Source organism: Rhipicephalus microplus, chromosome 1 (genome assembly GCF_043290135.1).
Source record: "Rhipicephalus microplus isolate Deutch F79 chromosome 1, USDA_Rmic, whole genome shotgun sequence".
NCBI lineage: Eukaryota > Metazoa > Arthropoda > Arachnida > Ixodida > Ixodidae > Rhipicephalus > Rhipicephalus microplus.
The window spans coordinates 134,627,840-134,645,192 of NC_134700.1; the positions used below are offsets into that span (position 1 = coordinate 134,627,840).

Below are 17,353 nucleotides of genomic sequence, written 5' to 3' on the forward strand. Positions count from 1 at the left end.
CTTGGTTTTCGTTGGGGGGCCCACAACCACACGGTTGTTGTTCGAAGATCGCGGAAACGGGCCCAATAGGTCGATGCCCACTTGCTCGAAAGGCGTAGTAGGTGGTTTTACGGGATGAAGAAGGCCGTGCGGTGCACTGGTAGGTTATTTGTGGCGCTGGCAATTCTCGCAGCTCGAGACGTATTGTTTCGTAAAATCTCGCATTCGGGGCCAGTAAAAACGCTGCTGCACTCGATGCAGGGTGCGACAGAAACCAAGGTGTCCTGACGTTGGATCATCTTGCATAGGACGGAGAACGTCGCATCGAAGACTTTGAGGTACAACCAGTAAATAACGTGCGCCGGTTGCTAAGTAATTTGTTTTGCACATCAGTTCATCACGAATGCGAAAGCGACCACTGCCTTTGAGATTCCGAGCGTCAAAAACCAAAAGGTCTAAAAATAAATCATTCAATTGTTCTCATTTGAAGATATTGGCGTCAAGAAAAGTGTGAGAGACCGCAGCAAAACAGATGTCAAGGGTATCTGCACTGTCCTCCGTCGTGGTCATAGGTAGGAGAGAAAGGCAATCAGCGTCCGAATGAAGTCGTCCTTTTCTGTACGAAATGCTGAAGTCAAATTCTTGAAGGCGTAAAGCCCATCAAGCAAGGAGGCCAGAAGGGTCTCGGAGGGTAACAAGACAACATAATGAATGATGGTCTGTCACAATCGTGAATGGACGACCGTAGAGGTAACATCAAAACTTCTGAATGGCGAATACAGCCGCTAAACATTCTTGCTCTGTCACCGTATAATTATTTAAGCCTTGCTTAGAGATCGACTCGTATAAGCAACAACATGCTCTGCATTATCATGGCGCTGAACAAGCACACCTCTGATGCCAATTCCACTTGCGTCACTGTGCACTTCTGTAGGAGCAGAAGGATCGAAATGACGAAGAATAGGCTCAGATGTTAGTAGAAATTTCAGTTCAGAAAATGCGGCATCACAATCAGGTGTCCATTCGAATGGGGTGTCTTTTCGCAACAATCTCGTCAGTGGGTGTACTACGTCCATGAATCGGGGCACAAAGCAGCGAAAGTAGGAACATAGGCCCAAGAAGCTGCGAAGTTTCTCCAGTGTCTGGGGTAGTTTGGATGTGCCGACTGCTTTGATTTCATAGGGATCCGGCCTGACACCATCTTCGTCAACAAGGTGACCGAGGACTGAAGCTTGTCGTTCACCAAACCGGCACTTCTTAGAGTTCAGAATCAAGCCAGCCTTTTTGACACAGTCTAAAACAAGGCTTGAACGGGCGTTGTGCTCTTCGAAGGTACGCCCAAAAATGACGACGTCATCCAGGTAGCATAAGCACACCTCCCATTTAAGACCACGAAGGACAGAGTCCTTAAACCTTTCAAAAGTGGCGGGGGCGTTTCAAAGCCAAACGGCATCACATTGAATTGGTACAGTCAATCAGGCAACACGAATGCGGTGTTCTCCTTGTCTGAAGGGTGCATAAGTATCTGCCAATATCCTGATGGCAGGTCTATTGAAGAAAAGTACAAAGCCGAGTGTAAGCAGTCAATAACATCGTCAATCGTAGGCAGCGGATATACATCTATTTTGGTCATGGCGTTGGGTCTTCAGTAATCAACGCAGAACCACCAGGCACCATCTTTCTTCTTAACCAAGATGACCAGTGCTGCCCACGGACTACACGACTCTTCAATAATACCATACTTCAGCATTTCCTGAACCTGGTCGGCAATAACTTTTCGTTCTGATGACGGCACTCGGTAAGGCTTTTGTCGGATCGGATGGGCAGTGCAGGTGTCAATCCTATGGTGAGCGTGAGAACATGGTAAAGGTAGTGGCTTCTCCTCTTGGCAAAAGTCAAACACATAAGCATGTCGCCTCAACAGATGGCGTAACGTCTGCTGCTCGTGTGACCGCAAAGTGGCGCTAATCATGCATGGGATCCGCGACTCGTAAAAGCAATTGCGCTTGCCAGAGACTGTACCTTTCTCGCTTTCATTGTTGTTAACGACCGCTACAGAACTTTCAGTGGAATCATCGAAGACGCCAAGCTTCATTCCTCGAGGGAGCACAACCAGCATTGGCGAACAGTTCAGTGCCCACAGAAAGGTTGCTCCTTCATTAACAGATACCAAGCAACGAGGGACGAGTATGCCATTCTTAGCGCATTGAACGATGGCAGGTTCAACGATGGCGTCAAAAGATGTGGCAGATTCTGGGGCGAACACCGCAACTGACTTCATTGACCATGGCAGCACTGTCAGCTCATCGGAAACAATCAGAGCCCAATTCGCGGCCTGCGGCGCCTCATCGACGAGGGCAGGAACAATGTCACCGCTGACGGAAAGTTCACCGCTTCTACAGTCGACGAAAGGACCACATCCTCGGAGAAAGTCAAGACCAAGAAACACATCGTGGGTACACCGCTGCAGCACAAGAAACTCTGTTGGGAACACCTTTCCTGCCAATGAGACATTGATGGAACAAACCCCGACAGGATGAAGTACTTCCCCACCAGCACCATGAAACCTTGTTGATTCGCCCCAAGAAAACAACTTTGCGGCCAATGCGACTTTTGAAAGAAAGACTCATAACTGATATCGTAGCACCAGTGTCCACCAAAGCACTTGTACAAAAGCCATCTATTTCCACACGTATCTTGTTCTTGGACATTATAACTGGCGGAGGCATCTGAGGCAAATCCTGTTGTGCGACCTGATCTCCATCGGTCGCGCTGGCTAGTTTTCCGGCGGCGGCGGTGATGACAGGCGTCGTCCCGGCGAAGGGCAACGATGCAGTCGGCGATATGGAGACGCCAAACTACGGTCAGAAGCGGGAGAACTGCCACGGTGATTTCCCCGCCGTGAGGTTTTCCTGGAATTGGTGGGCCAATGACCGTTGTTGTGACCAGTGCCCGCTGACGGAAACTTTGATGAGGAACGATATCAGGATATCAGCTCTCTCTGTCGACGACAGAACCGAGCTATATGCCCGTCGATACCGAAACGGTAGCACACAGGGGCTTGGCGGTATGCATTGTACTCCTGGAAGGCATTGCGCTGACGTGGTGGTGGTACGGGTACATCTTCGTTCGGGTCGTAATAGGTGTTGGTTGGCTGATGGGGGTTACTGAAGTGGTCTTCATACCTCGGCAGCGGGTATTTATTGCGCTCTGACCTTGGTGGTGAAAGTGGCCTGTAGTTGCAGTCATCGTTGCCTGCTGCGGCTATTGACATGGAAGGGCGAGAGGGAGGCGGTGCGGGTGTAGCTTTGTACGGCGTCGGGCGAGCATGTCGAGTGAGCTCTTCTCGAACGATCTGGCGTATTGTCGACGCGAGATCAAGCGGCGTGTATTTGTCAACACTTGCCACGGTGGTTACATTCGGTAGGCGAGCGAAATTGGGCATCTTCAGGGTCTCGAACGTGCGACAGTGGCTTATAACGTCGGTTACTGTAGCAAGGCTGTCTTTGCTGATGAGGAACTGATACACGTCTACGTCAATGCCCTTCGACAGGTGGCCAACTTTGCCTTCCTCTGACATCGAAGAATTGACAATCTTGCAGAGCTTCAAGATTGCCTCTACATAGGTCGTGCACGTCTCTCCTGGGATCGGAGCTCTCTGCAGTAACGTTTGTTCCGCCTGCTTCCTCTGAGCTACGGAGTCTCCGAAGCACGCTCTTATTTCGGAAACGCAGCCATCCCATGACGTGAGGGCATCTTCGTGGTTCTCGTAACACACGAGTGCTGTGTCCGTTAAGAAAAATACTACATTGCTCAGCTGGGTCGCCGCGTCTCACTGGTAGTATTTGCTCACCCGTTTGTAGTGTGTGAGCCAGGCATCCACGTCCTAGCCAGATTCGCCACCGAATGTGCGAGGCACTATCAGATTCTGACGCAACCGGGGACCAGCCGCACGAGAACCTGGTACTAGCGGTGCTGCTGGGACTGGTAGAAGGTCTGCAGCTGCGGGTATCCGGTTTCCTTCTTCACCGTGAGACATCTCAGCTGCCAGTGGTAACGGGCGCAGTCCAGCAAGGCGGCGGCTTCATCGTAGATCAGGCGCTTGAAGCATCGTGTTGCTTCGTTGATTACCCCGCACCTCCACCACAAAACTGTTACAGTTGAAATAAAGGATAGGTGGATTTATGTGCAGGGTGAGGATGAAGTTCGGCAGTCGCGGTAAAAATGGAGTCCTCAGGCCGCACCAGACAACGTCGTCTCCCTCTTTTACCTACACGGCACATACTACAGCCCGGCTCATACCGTAGCAATATCATGCTTGGGTGTGTAATTTACCTTAATCCTCTATTTGCTCTGCCTAATCTTAAATTTGGTATATATGGAGCTAGCGAAACGGCCGCGAACGTTCTACGACCGTAGCATGTTGTCCAGCTTAACGTGACACGCATGCCATCATTATCACGTTTGGACGTGTCCTTTACATTCGTCATTCATTCACGTCACGTAATACCAAATTAGGTATATGGGAAACTAGCAAAACGGCCGCGAGCACGCTATGAGCGTAGAATGTAGTCATGTTTTACAAGACATGCATATAATGATTATCAGGTTCAGACGTGTGATATATATTCGTCGTCTATTGTCGTCATGGAAAAAAATTAGTATATATGAAGCTAGAGAAACGACCGCAAGTGCATCATGAGCGTGGCGTGTGGTCGTGTTGTTACATGACAGGCATTTTGTGATTATCGTGTTTGCACCAGTCACCTACCTTCGTCGTCCATTCACGTGCAAACTTGGCATATGTGAAGCTAGCGCAACGGTGGGGAGAGTATCGTGAAGGGCCCGATTATACTGTGACGTAACGTTGACGCGCGCACGCTGGGCGCAGCGACACTAGAGTAGCAAAACACGAACACTATATAATATGACGCCAGACGTGAGCAGCGTCTGTCAGTGTGGCCCGGCGGCAACCGGCACGACATGCGACATGCTGCATTTCGCACCGACGATGTTACCCAGAATGCGTTGCGTCTGCCTGTCTTCGGGACGGAGGGATGCCGTGCGTGCTCAAACGCGCATGCGTAAAAGCAACGCAGTGTGGCGCGTGCCTCCGAGTATATGCCAGGCAGATCGGCACCTGGTGTGGTAATATCGCCAGCAAGACGCGACGAAACAAACGATGGAGCACATATGCGCCGTGTCAAGTCTAAGTGTATTGGCGTCTTGAGTGCAGCATGTAGTCATGCTCACACGACATGCATCTCATAATTATCATGTTTGCACCAGTTATATACTGTCGTCAGCCATTCACAAACCGTGATACCAAATTTGGCATATATGAATATAGCGAAACGGCCCCGAGCGCATCATGAGTGCGGCATGTAGTCAAGTTGTTACATAACACCCACTTCATGATTATCATGTTTCGATGTGTCCTTTATCTATGTCGTCTGTTCGCGTCACGTAATACTGAGTTTGGTACATGTCAAACTAGCGAAAAGGCTGCGAACTCATCATGAGCGTAGCATGTAGCCATGTTGTTACAAGGCTTGCGTCTCATGTTTATCATGTCTGCACAAGTATTATAACTTCGTTATCCATTCACATTCCGTAATACCAAATTTTTATAAGAGAAGCTAGTGAAACTAGCCACCAGCGGCTAGCCGCCAGCTAGCCGCTGGCGGGGTAAACTAGCCGCCAGGTGCAGGGTAAACTAGCCGCCATGTAAACTAGCCGCTAACCTGCGGGTAAACTAGCAGGTAAACTAGCCGCCAGGTGCGGGGTAAACTAGCCGCCAGCTAGCCGCCAGCACACCATGAGCATGGCATGTAGTCATGTTGTTACATGACACGCATGTCCTGATTTTTGTGTTAGGGTCTGTCGCTTGTGTGCACCATGCAATCAAGTTATGCCATACCAGTTTTGAAACATGCCATGTGAACAAAACCACCGCAAGAGCTGCAGAACCATGAAATGTAATTCATGATAGAATTGTGATAATTTTCATGCTATGACTAGACAAATATGTTCTTTATACAGTCATGTTATGCCATGCCAAGTTTGGTATCGATACCATTATCGAAGCTGCCAGGATAGCTAAATGTCGTAGGCGGCTAGATAGATAGATAGATAGATAGATAGATAGATAGATAGATAGATAGATAGATAGATAGATAGATAGATAGATAGATAGATAGATAGATTGATAGATAGATAGATAGATAGATAGATAGATAGATAGATAGATAGATAGATAGATAGATAGATAGATAGATAGATAGATAGATAGATAGATAGATAGATAGATACGCTCATGGTCACCGAAGTTCGCTAAGAAATGTTTCGCATTTAATACGAGCAAGACAAGGATACACCCTCACAGACAAATTAGACCAAGCATAGGCGTTCCGATAGGCCAGCAGTCCGCAAGAAGCCCAGTGGCACTAGCATCACCTTCTTCTGTGATGATGAGTCATGATGATGGGGCAGTATACTTTCTTCTCACAGTGACTGGTCATCTATTGTGTTTAGTGTATTAGAAATGTATTTTCTTTCTAGGTCATACTCCGGGCAGTCACATAGGGCGTGTCGAATTGGCTCTTCATCTCCGCAGTTTGCACAGGTGGTGGTGTCGGCCATCCTTATGCTGAACGCGTACTCACAGGTTTGTAACATGGTATTTTTTGTATTTCGTTGGCATATTTATTTAGCCAAAAAACACTAATACCTAAGAGATATAACGCTCAGCACTGTCTAATGGGACGTTTCGCAAACTGATCTACAACTTTCTCATTTATTTTTTTCTTTGTTTTTTCAAAAGTTAGTTAATTAAACATATCAAACTATACAATATTTGAGAACACAAAAAAATCGTTTAAGTCCAGGCAGCGGTGAGCAACATGCAATCGGTCGCGTCATGATTAGGTGTTTTGGCATATTTTTAAACTCTGGCCGAAGTTACGTGAGACACCCTATATATGTGAATTAAACGGGGCAGCACCAGTCGGCACCAGCTCTTTCCATGGCGGCTAGTGTGGAACACTGTTCTTGCCAGCTTAACATCACGTAGTTCCTAATTTTATTACGAGATGACTACTGGCCAATAATAGACAGATTTAGTTGCGCGTTGATTGCTGCCTTACGGGCACACACTTCTATTGCGATTGGCTGGCATGCTGCGTCCGTACGGCTGCCACGGACGTGCAACTAAATTATTTTTTTCTCTTGAATCCCTTTTTAAGGCTTCAAGTCTGCCAGAACAAGACCCTCACCATTAATAAGTAAAGAAGTGCACACTCAAGGGCTTGTTTTCTTTGTTAGACAAATAACAGTGATATCTAACAAACAGCCATGACAAAGAAATATACGAAATCTAATATGAGGGTATTTTATCGTAAACGTGAAGAAGGAAGAGTGGATGAAAAGAGAAGTTGCCATGTGTGGGGACCGAACCTGCAATCTTTGAGTGGAGGGGGGATAGAAAGTGGATGGGGGAAAAGCAAGCGCGGTATCTCACTTGGTAGATCATCAAACGCGTTGTACACAATTCGTGGGTTCGGTCACAGTCCAAGGCACGTTACTTTTCACACAGTTTTCTTTCTTCACAGTTACGTTATGATTGCTTCATATATCACCTCCTATATTTTCATTGGCATGTAAGTGTGTTAGATTCCAATAATATTTTGTCGAACGAAGGCAATGAGCCCTTAGTTGTAACTTCTTTTTTTCCCCGTATTTTCATGTATTACCTGTCCCCTCCCCATTTGTTCGCATAAAAACTAATTAAAATATAACAAAACCACTACGGCATATTTATCTATAAAGATATTTCAAGTCTGGTGTTATTTCATTAGCCCTTATCTGCCACTATGTCGCTGATCAATCATACGATGTGCTACTTTCCTTAACGAACATCACTATATATCGATTTTTTATCAGTATATTGTGTTGTAGCTACATTATAATGGTAGTATCTACATCCTGGATGCCTCTGTGTTTTTAATTCAAAATGCGCGTTGTTTTTTTTGTTGCTTTTGTCCTATCGTCTTTTTTAATGTCATAAAGTTTAGCCACGTTAGGCGTTCTGTGTGTTTTGCTGGCTTCCAAGTTCTGCCCCAGAAGCCACCGATCGGCTTTGGCAGCTCAAGCACCATGTACTACTATATTTGAATATAATTCTTTATAATAATATTAATGTTATTATAATATTGTTGTTGTTGTTGTTTTGTTGATTTTATTGATTTATTTCAGTCCCATTACAAAATAATCTCTCCTAAGTGCTTCCTTTCTGTATGTCGCAAATACGACCGTGCCCCGCCGCGGTGGTCTAGTGGCTAAGGTACTCGGCTGCTGACCGGCAGGTCGCGGGTTCGATTCCCGGCTGCGGCGGCTGCATTTCCGATGGAGGCGGAAATGTTGTAGGCCCGTGTACTCAGATTTGGGTGCACGTTAAAGAACCCCAGGTGGTCAAAATTTCCGGAGCCCTCCACTACGGCGTCTCTCATAATCAAATGGTGGTTTTGGGACGTTAAACCCCACAAATCAATCAATCAAATACGACCGTCGCCCACATGCTTGGCTGTGCAGCACTTTTGTTTACGCAGGCGATAACGACACTCATGCATTCATTTGATGACAAGCAGGAAGTTATGAAGCGCGGAAATTTAGGCAAGTTGGTAAGCTATACTAGGATATGTGAGCAGTGCTGTCTGCTATCAGTGGTGAAAGTCAGCGCGGTGTCTGTTATCTTCGTGAGTCTTTGTATGATGCGCTGTTCACATCTTGAAACCAGATAGGGTTGCAACGTGAAATGACAAGCTGCCTTGATAACGGCGACAAAACATCGGATGCCTTATCAGAAACAGCTGATCGCCGAGAAACCTTCAACAGCGAGAGCAGAACTGATACATTTGTGACTGGCGCAGCTGCGAGGGTGTGCCAATACGTTCGCGGCAGGTTGTTTCAAATGCAGAGCACATTTTAGTCGCACGATTCACCCTTCGGCGTCGGCAGCCGTGCCATCCACACTGAAGGGCGCCTCGACGGCAACCGGCGCGAAATGCAGCATGTTTCGTTTCACGCCGGTTGCCGTCGGCTGCGCCGACGAATGCAGGTCGCACCTGGCGTCAGACTGTAGAGTGCTCGCGTTTTGCCAACGTAGCGTTGCTGTGCCCAGCGTTCGCGCGCATCAACGCTACATAGGAGTTTATAGGGCCCTTCTTGATGCGCTCGCGACCATTTCGCTAGCTCCAGCTGTAACAAATTTGGTGTTACGTAACGTCAATGGATGACGAGATATATGAATGGTGCAAACATAATAACCCTGACACGTGTGCATATAGGAACATGACAACATAACACGCTCACAGCGTGCTCGCGACCGTTTCGCTACCTCTACATATACTAAATTTAGTATCACGTGACGTGAATGAATGATGAAGGTAAACGACACATCCAAACATGGTAATCATGACACGGAAGTCATGTACGCCATCATTTACCTCCACCTCGTAATGTTGTGCGATGATACAGTGACATATCAACATTTCTCATTCGTTCTTCGCATATCATCGATTCCCATTGTACGTGCGATCTGCCCCTTTTTCTAATGTTTGAGATTACTTGCTGGTAATACGTGCGTAATAGGCTGGTAAAATGTGGTTTAGAGTTCAGTATCATTTTAATATTTGAGACGAAAAAACTCGTACATAAAAGTCTTATAATTATTGTGCCCGGTAACGCGAAGCGTCCTGCAGCCATCGCTTCAGAACTAACTGTTATTTTTAATATTTGTAATTGACGTTTGGATAAATATCAAACGAATAGATAGGCTGTAACCCAATCATTTTGTTCTGTGCATAGGCACAAGCAGCCTAAACGGCTTTATAGTACCTTGCTATTGGCGAATGGTTATAAAGTGGCGTATGTCAACGAAGAATCGTTTAGCAGACGCAATATACATGTTAATTTCCGTCAGTTACAACGGTAAACACAGCGGAATATTCATAGTTTTATACTTCAGCCAGGTTCAGCTGAACAAGCGCTCTGAATACATTACTTAAAACCCCGTTGTTGTATTTGGCTTTTCAAAGAGAGAAATTTGTGGTGCAAAGTTTGATGTCGAGGAAATGCAGGAAGCAGCTAAAGCGTGGACAGTTTATAGAGCACGCCGCCAGACCGTGAGAGCGTGATAGCAGGATAGCTGTTAATTATGTAAAAGGCCTTTATGATGGAGCTGCTGGATTCATAACTCCTGCCACCACGGAACAAATGTTGCTGCTTTGGAGCATTCCTTATCGCAAAATAACCTTCTGCAATGTTGCACTTCTTGTAACATATTCTTTATATTATAAATGCAGAAGCCCTGGCGCATTTATTTTTCAAGAGGATCCATCATAAATGTTTTGGTTCGTTGGATGGTGTACTAGGGTTTGACACCACAAAGCACCTCGAGCTGTAAAATGCGTTATGATGGAGGACTCTATAGATAATTTTCCCCGCCTGTGGCTTTTTATCATGCATTGAAAGCTTGCATGGAACTCATACGTTCCTCCGCTATTGAAATGCGACCACCACAGCCAGGATAAAACCCGCCTCTGTTTGTTCAGCAGCTCTGAACCATAAACACCGAACTACCGCTGCGGCTGTAGCAAAACCAAAATATTCCTTGCCAAACATCTCTGTTTAATGTTTTTGGCCACTGAAATGGTCGTAGAAAGACATAGCTTTGCTCTAAGAAAAAGTATAGGCTATGTATGTTTTACTCTTTTTTTGTGATTTCCGCCTTGCCAAGTGTACTACTTAGTTTATTAGACACGTGAGCTATTTTGAGGGACCATAATAGAGTCATCGGATATTCATTCGACCAGATAGTGACGTATAACATGTGTCTTTAAAGAGAGTTGTGCTCGCGGCTAACCAGTACTCTAAAAAAAGAGGCAAACGGCCGTCTATTTTTGTTATGCTGTAAATTTAGGAACAGCCCTGCTGTCCAAAATTGTGCAGGGAGATCCCGGCGGCATGAAACGATTAAAACTTTTTGTTGCATTCTCTCGCCTTTTCTGCATTGCATTTTGAAGATAGCTGTCAACAGTTCCTTAGTGTTTTCGTACGCTTTTACAATACGCATGGAAACATCTTAATTGACAATCAGTGTCTTTTTAATTCACAGATACGTGTCCTCCGCAGTTATTCGTTATGTTTTGCGTGTTTCTTAAGCATAGTGTCTTGAGGATGCATATGATTGTATTATAATTTACATGGGTGATCCTGTGCGTGTTGTTTTTGCAAACTCTCTTTGTATATGTGCATCAAAGGTTTGAAGCTACAATAAAAAGCCACGAGTAAATAAGTGCTATGCAATCCTATTCCATGAAGATGCACAGGCTGTTATTGAATCGATTGTTTCGTGCTATTAAGTCGCAGCGCACTTCTTACTGTATTTACCATGTAATTCCGGTTTGCCTAAGATGTTTTGTAACACAAAGTTGAGTATATTTGATGCGAAAGATGACTGCTCCTTACTACTTTTGAACTAATTTGCAGCACGCTCAAAGTGTGAATACTTTGGTCGGCTAGATAATACATAATGACAGAGCTTTATATAAAAGTCTATAGCTTTTCATAAATTTAGATAGTTTATCTAAGACGTAACAATAGTACTGACCAGCAGCAGTCCAGAAATACTGGAACATGAGAACAAAAGTGCAGACTTGCAGCCATGCCTGCTTCATAGTCAAGCCTTTTCTTGTAAGGTGATTTGACGAGATCTGCAAGTGCTGTGAGTTGGAAGTGAGCACTTTAGAATTTTGTTCTTTGAAGAGTCTTATTGCTGTGCTTGACCGTCAGAAATAGCAGACCACCTGCAAGAAGCAATGCAGTCAATTATTATTTCGACATCCTTATCTAGCCTTCTTTTATAGCAATAAATGTTGTGGTTTACCGTCCCAAAGCCACGATAAGATTACGAGACACCGTAGTAGAGGGCTACAGAATACATGACCAATTTGGTTCTTTACAGGCACCAAATCTAAGCATACAGACCTCAAGCACTTTCGCCTCCATCGCCCCGGTCGAGAATCAATCCCATGACCTGTAGTTCAGCGTTCAGGCACCTTAACAGCCAGACCACTACGAGGTGTAACTATACTTTTTCTGCATTCTCAAAAATAACGTCTTAAAGCGAAAGATGACATAACAGGGGTAAATTTTGGATGCCACAGCCTAGGCAACCGTTTAGCGACGAGACAATGCTGTTTACTTACCATACCGGTATCCCAAGTAAGCTATGTCACACATTCACGTTCGTTGATGGTGGGGCAGTGCTATAAATAATGATTAGCAACTTTTTTTTTCTCTCGCTTAAAGTGAGCAAGAGAACCAAAGATAGGCTGGAGGCACTTTAATGAGCTGCGCCTGCCGTATTGTATTCAAATGTAAGAAAAAGAAACGAGCAAATCGGTTCGTCATCTCACCTACCACAATTATTTGTGGCATTTCTAAAATCATTATGACATAATTGGGTTAGATTATATAGCCACTTTCGGGCTAAATTAGGGAGCTGAGCATAAATTTGCACGCAATCAGGGTGCTGTAGCAGACACTCTGGCGAAAGAGAAATGGTGGGCTATCATAATTCCTATGATGCTTGAACTTGCGTTGATATCGCGACGAATAATTTCTATGAAGCGAATGAACAAGTCGTGCCAATGGTTGCTAGGTAATGGTTTAGCTTTATACTGCTTACAATTAGACAAAATTACGAGAAGGAACGACACTGGGTTAGATCAGTTCTGTGCTTTTACCGTTATGTGAAGTACAGCTGTGTTCTGGAGCTCTGTGAGTGTACAGGATCAGCATGAAACAATAGCTACTTAAGGCTACATTGAAACCCGTGAGCACGCTTGGATCCATAGTAAACAATAACATTATGCAAACTGTGTAGGATGTCAGGTAGTCAAGCTGATTTCTTAAAATATAAGATGTCCCAATATTGGTATATATCTAAATGCACGAACATGATGAAAAAGTCTCCGCTTTTTATGCGAAAGAAACCAATAAGGAAGAACATTGAAAGCTCTACAACTAGCGTACGTACAGTGTCATCCGCGTTTGTGTAGAGCGCGCTAGCAACCAGCTTTGTTTTGCGGGGCGACAGCTTGCAGATCTTGCCAAGTGCGACATAGAGTGCGCAGCACAAGGTACAGTCGCCTTTCCAAGATTGCTATACTAGCAGCAAGTCTCGTACCCCAAGAAGCTTCCGGTAACTTTGTTTATCTCTCCTAAACAAATATAGGGAAACGATGTTTTTAAGCTTTCCCAGAGTACTGGAATGTCTCTTTTCATGTTTTAGAGAAAAAGCGGGAAACGTTGACTTCAAGAATTTCTCTTATTTTGTGTATAACAAAAAAAATAATCAAGAAAAGTGGAAACTTGGGCGCTCATTTTTTGTTGTTAGACACAGTAATGGTGAGAGCCTATAGACAGTGACACAAGGAATGTATTACGGACTTTATTATAATATTAATATTATTTGTAGTATTGGTAGTTGTAGTAGTAGAAGTAGTATAGTAGTAGTGAGTAGTAATAATCTTATGAGGAAGAGAGGGGGGGTAGAAAAATGCAGGGTGAGATTACTTTGCGCAGGCATGTGGCATTAACAGGTGGTGAATGATCAGCGGTGAGCACGTAATTAGATCACGTACTACGAGACGCCAACACGCAGAAAAAGAGTCCCCACTATTATCTGATGTGGTAGTGTTAAGTCCTTGGTGTCACGCCAGCACCACAATCTGATAACGGGAGCCATCGTAACATTCTCAGAAGCCACCGGGCTGCATTCACGTCTTTAGAGTCACCCAGCGTAACAAGATTACATTCTCGTCTTACCTTACCATCATCGTTCGTCAATCTTGTGTAGAGTATCACGACGGAGCAAACTGTAGCTTCCGCGGACTTCTCTACCGTTTTGCCTATAAATTATCTCTCTCACTCGTTCGTGTCAGATATTCACAGTTATGGCTACTAACAGAGCAGACTGACACTTCCACGTTTAAATGCTCTTCTACACCACATAAAGAAGGCGAGGGGGATAACTGCCACTGTAGCTCAAATATCTAGCACTGTAGCTCAATTAGGTAAAGCATCGGACGTGTTATTTAAAGTTCGCAAATTTGCTCAGTGCCAGCCATCATATATGTTTTCGTCCTGTTTTCTTTGTTCACATTTACGTCACATTTACTATACTAAAAACATCCCCTTTACTTGTCGTGGCTTTCTTGTCTGTTGGCTCGAAGTAATGTTGTGTCTAATGTAGAAGAGTCGGTTTTTAGGGGTGTGGTGTTTGACTAAACATGCAGAGAAAAGTGTCTATTGATAATCGGCTAGTCACCAAAGGTTTATCTTCCCCACCACTGCTGATGTGCTGTGCCGGCGTAAAAAACTGGCCCCGCATCTGCATGTTGATCCTCAAATGTCGTCGAAAGACGATAGTCTCGCGTCTGGAGTCAGTGAACAAAACATTTCTTTGATGTTCTGCGCAAGAAAATCGGTGAATGGTATTCTGGAGGCGCTGCGTTAGAGTGCTTTGAGTGTGCAGCGGAGGCGAACGAGCACATTAAGTCACGTCACACGTGAGACATGAACGCCATCTGGCAGTTTTCTTGGAAAACAAAGCGCATGACTCTGAGACGGGTGTGTGCGCTCGTTTCAGAGGTGATAAGGTGTAGAACGCAAGGTGACGGGTAGGGGCCACCACCGTTGCGTCTTAGCAAAGCGTTGGAATTTCTCCCTTTTTCGTGCAAGCGTTGCATGGTCAGCGCAGCGTGATAAGCGCTACGGTTCTCAAATTTACTTACGTATGTATTTTCTAGTAAAAGACGCATATGCAGACTATATACGTGTTGTTTTGGAACCGCAGACGTGCGAATAATTGCTTTTTAATTGACAATCGCACAAGTATGAACGCTAAAGCTTGAGCAACATTGGTGGGTGCTGCGGATGGGGTCGGCCATTTCAGGTACTCGGCGTCGTTAAAAAAGGACAAACAGACAAATGTACAGACCGACAGACAGACCAAAATTTTTGCGTCGAAGGTCCCCAAGAAAGACTATCGTCTTTAAAAACAGCAATCATAGGGGTTTGTATTTATACACAGCATTTTCTTTCAAACGAAAAATGGTGCAGGTAAGAACATTTGTGTCCATGGGCAGCTCGGTGCATAAAGCTATACTTTATACCTTTTTTATGTGACCGTATCTCGGAACAGCCAGAAATGACGCAGTGTTTGTTCTGAGAGGGCTGGGCTAATGTTATTGGCCTGAATGCGTCAATATTTGGCGCCGTGAGGCCACAATCGCCCTCAGGTCTTGTGCATATGTGGTCAAACTAGGCCACTCTACAAGGTTACCAGTCGTTAATTGCAGGTCGGCATCGATATTAAGCTGCGCATAGTCCTGAAAAACCATGTCCAACCCTAAACCCTCGCGAGGTGTCACTTCGAAGACCAAGGTTGGCTGCTCACACAGTGTACACAAACATGGACAGGCCTGTACATATATCACTAAACTCCTTTAGCTTGTCAATTTATGATAAAGTGAATGACCATTTCTTTACCTCCTATAAAAGACAACAATAGCGCAGTGATGCCAGAAGCAAGATAGAATGCCTGCCGCAACGGCTCTCAGCATAACTTGAATGAACATCTGTCATGGGGCTTAGCATTGCCTATGCGGTTGAACATGGCAAAACGACTCAGTACATGACAGACACCGCTGTTAAGGGCTCCGGAGTATTTTGATCACCTGAGTTTGTGCACTGAAACCACAGATGATATAGACAGGTAGCATATCTGACTCACCTCCCTGTCTTTCCGCTAATTTTTTTTCATCAAAATGTGACTAGCGTTGCCAAACTCAAACCGCGGCCTCAGGGTTTATACCCCAAAAACAGAGCCACCATGGTGGAGTAGAGTTTCTCTCTAGACACGCGAATTACAAATTAGACTTCAACAAAAAACAAGAAAGTGCGATACAATAGACTGACCGCACGATTTAACTTTCATTAGAGCATTAAAATAATTTCTAGCTTTAGTTTTTTTGCAAAAGCCAAAAGTCCGAGAAGTGATCAGCCATTCAGCGTCTTAGGACTCAAACAACGCTTGTGATATTTACTTTGTATATGAAACTAAATGTCTGAAACTACACTAATTTATGACTGATCTCACTGTTAGCGTTCGGTCAAATCACCGCCGATTCAATGCTGCTGTCACTGTGTAGCGCAAACAGCCCTTATCAAATGCATTCTAAGTGCCACTTATCGATAGTCTTATCCAGAATCTACACGTAACCAGGTGTTCAAACTCTTCGACTAATCTTTTTATGAGGTTCAGGATGCCCCTTTACTATAAGTAGATGGAAGATCTGGCGGCCGCCAACAGCCTATGTTTTATGTTACTAGTGTCCAAACAAGCGTGACCCTCACCAATGCGTTTGTAAGAAAATGCACCAACTATCATAACAGCCGAGTACGATTTGTGATTCATTTCCACCGCAGTCAATTCGAATTAGGATGCTGAATATATATATGTATATATATATATATATATATATATATATATATATATATATATATATATATATATATATATATATATATATATATATATATATACCTACATGCAAGTAATCAAAGCATGTAGGATATAGGTACATGCATGTAAAGGTGGTGGTAGTGGTTAGAAGATGAGAAAAGGCACCTAAACTCTGCAAGCCGGTGGAGAGCACGGCGCAGTGCCTCATACATGTAAAGTAATAAAAGAACAACATCAAGTAGGCTCTTCAAAACAAGGCGTGAAAAAACACACAAGATCACAATACCTGTGTCACAGCATGGCAAAGAGATGTGCGCGCCGCGGGAACGACAGAAAAACTCACATATATATATCATGAGATAACGAGCTACGATGATAGGCCACAGGCGCGTGACTAAGCGCTAGGGTCAGAATTGGCGCATGTCACGTACACTCCTAATTTAGTTTCAGATATGTTCCAGCAAGTAAGCGGAACTTTTTGCAAAGAGAAAAAATTCCACCAGATAAAGGTCAGCTATGCGGAACATTTTTCCGCTGATTGCACTGAACATTACAATCTCCAGCGTACAACTTATTAGCTGAGTCGTAGCTCCAAGCTAGGTTTGCTTTATTATTTATTTATTTATTTAAATGGCATATATATATATATATATATATATATATATATATATATATATATATATATATATATATATATATATATATATATATATATATACCTTGACGAAGGCCAGTTCAGTGATGGTAAGCGTCGAAAAAATTTAAAATCAACACAACCACAAA

At 44.3% G+C, this 17,353-nt stretch overlaps 1 protein-coding gene across 2 annotated transcripts in view; it reads right to left on the minus strand.

The window, feature by feature from the left end:
* Positions 1-16,893, minus strand: part of LOC119178391 (chitotriosidase-1) — a 74,164-nt gene extending 57,271 nt beyond the window's left edge. For both annotated transcript variants that reach the window (XM_075887392.1, XM_075887391.1), the window contains exons 1-2: positions 16,857-16,893; positions 11,648-11,843 (exon numbers count right to left, since the gene is read on the minus strand). In XM_075887392.1, coding sequence (XP_075743507.1) covers positions 11,648-11,714 — 67 coding nt within the window. In that variant the 5' untranslated portion in view covers positions 11,715-11,843; positions 16,857-16,893. The remainder of the gene's footprint in view (positions 1-11,647; positions 11,844-16,856) is intronic.
* Positions 16,894-17,353: the final 460 nt, after the last annotated feature.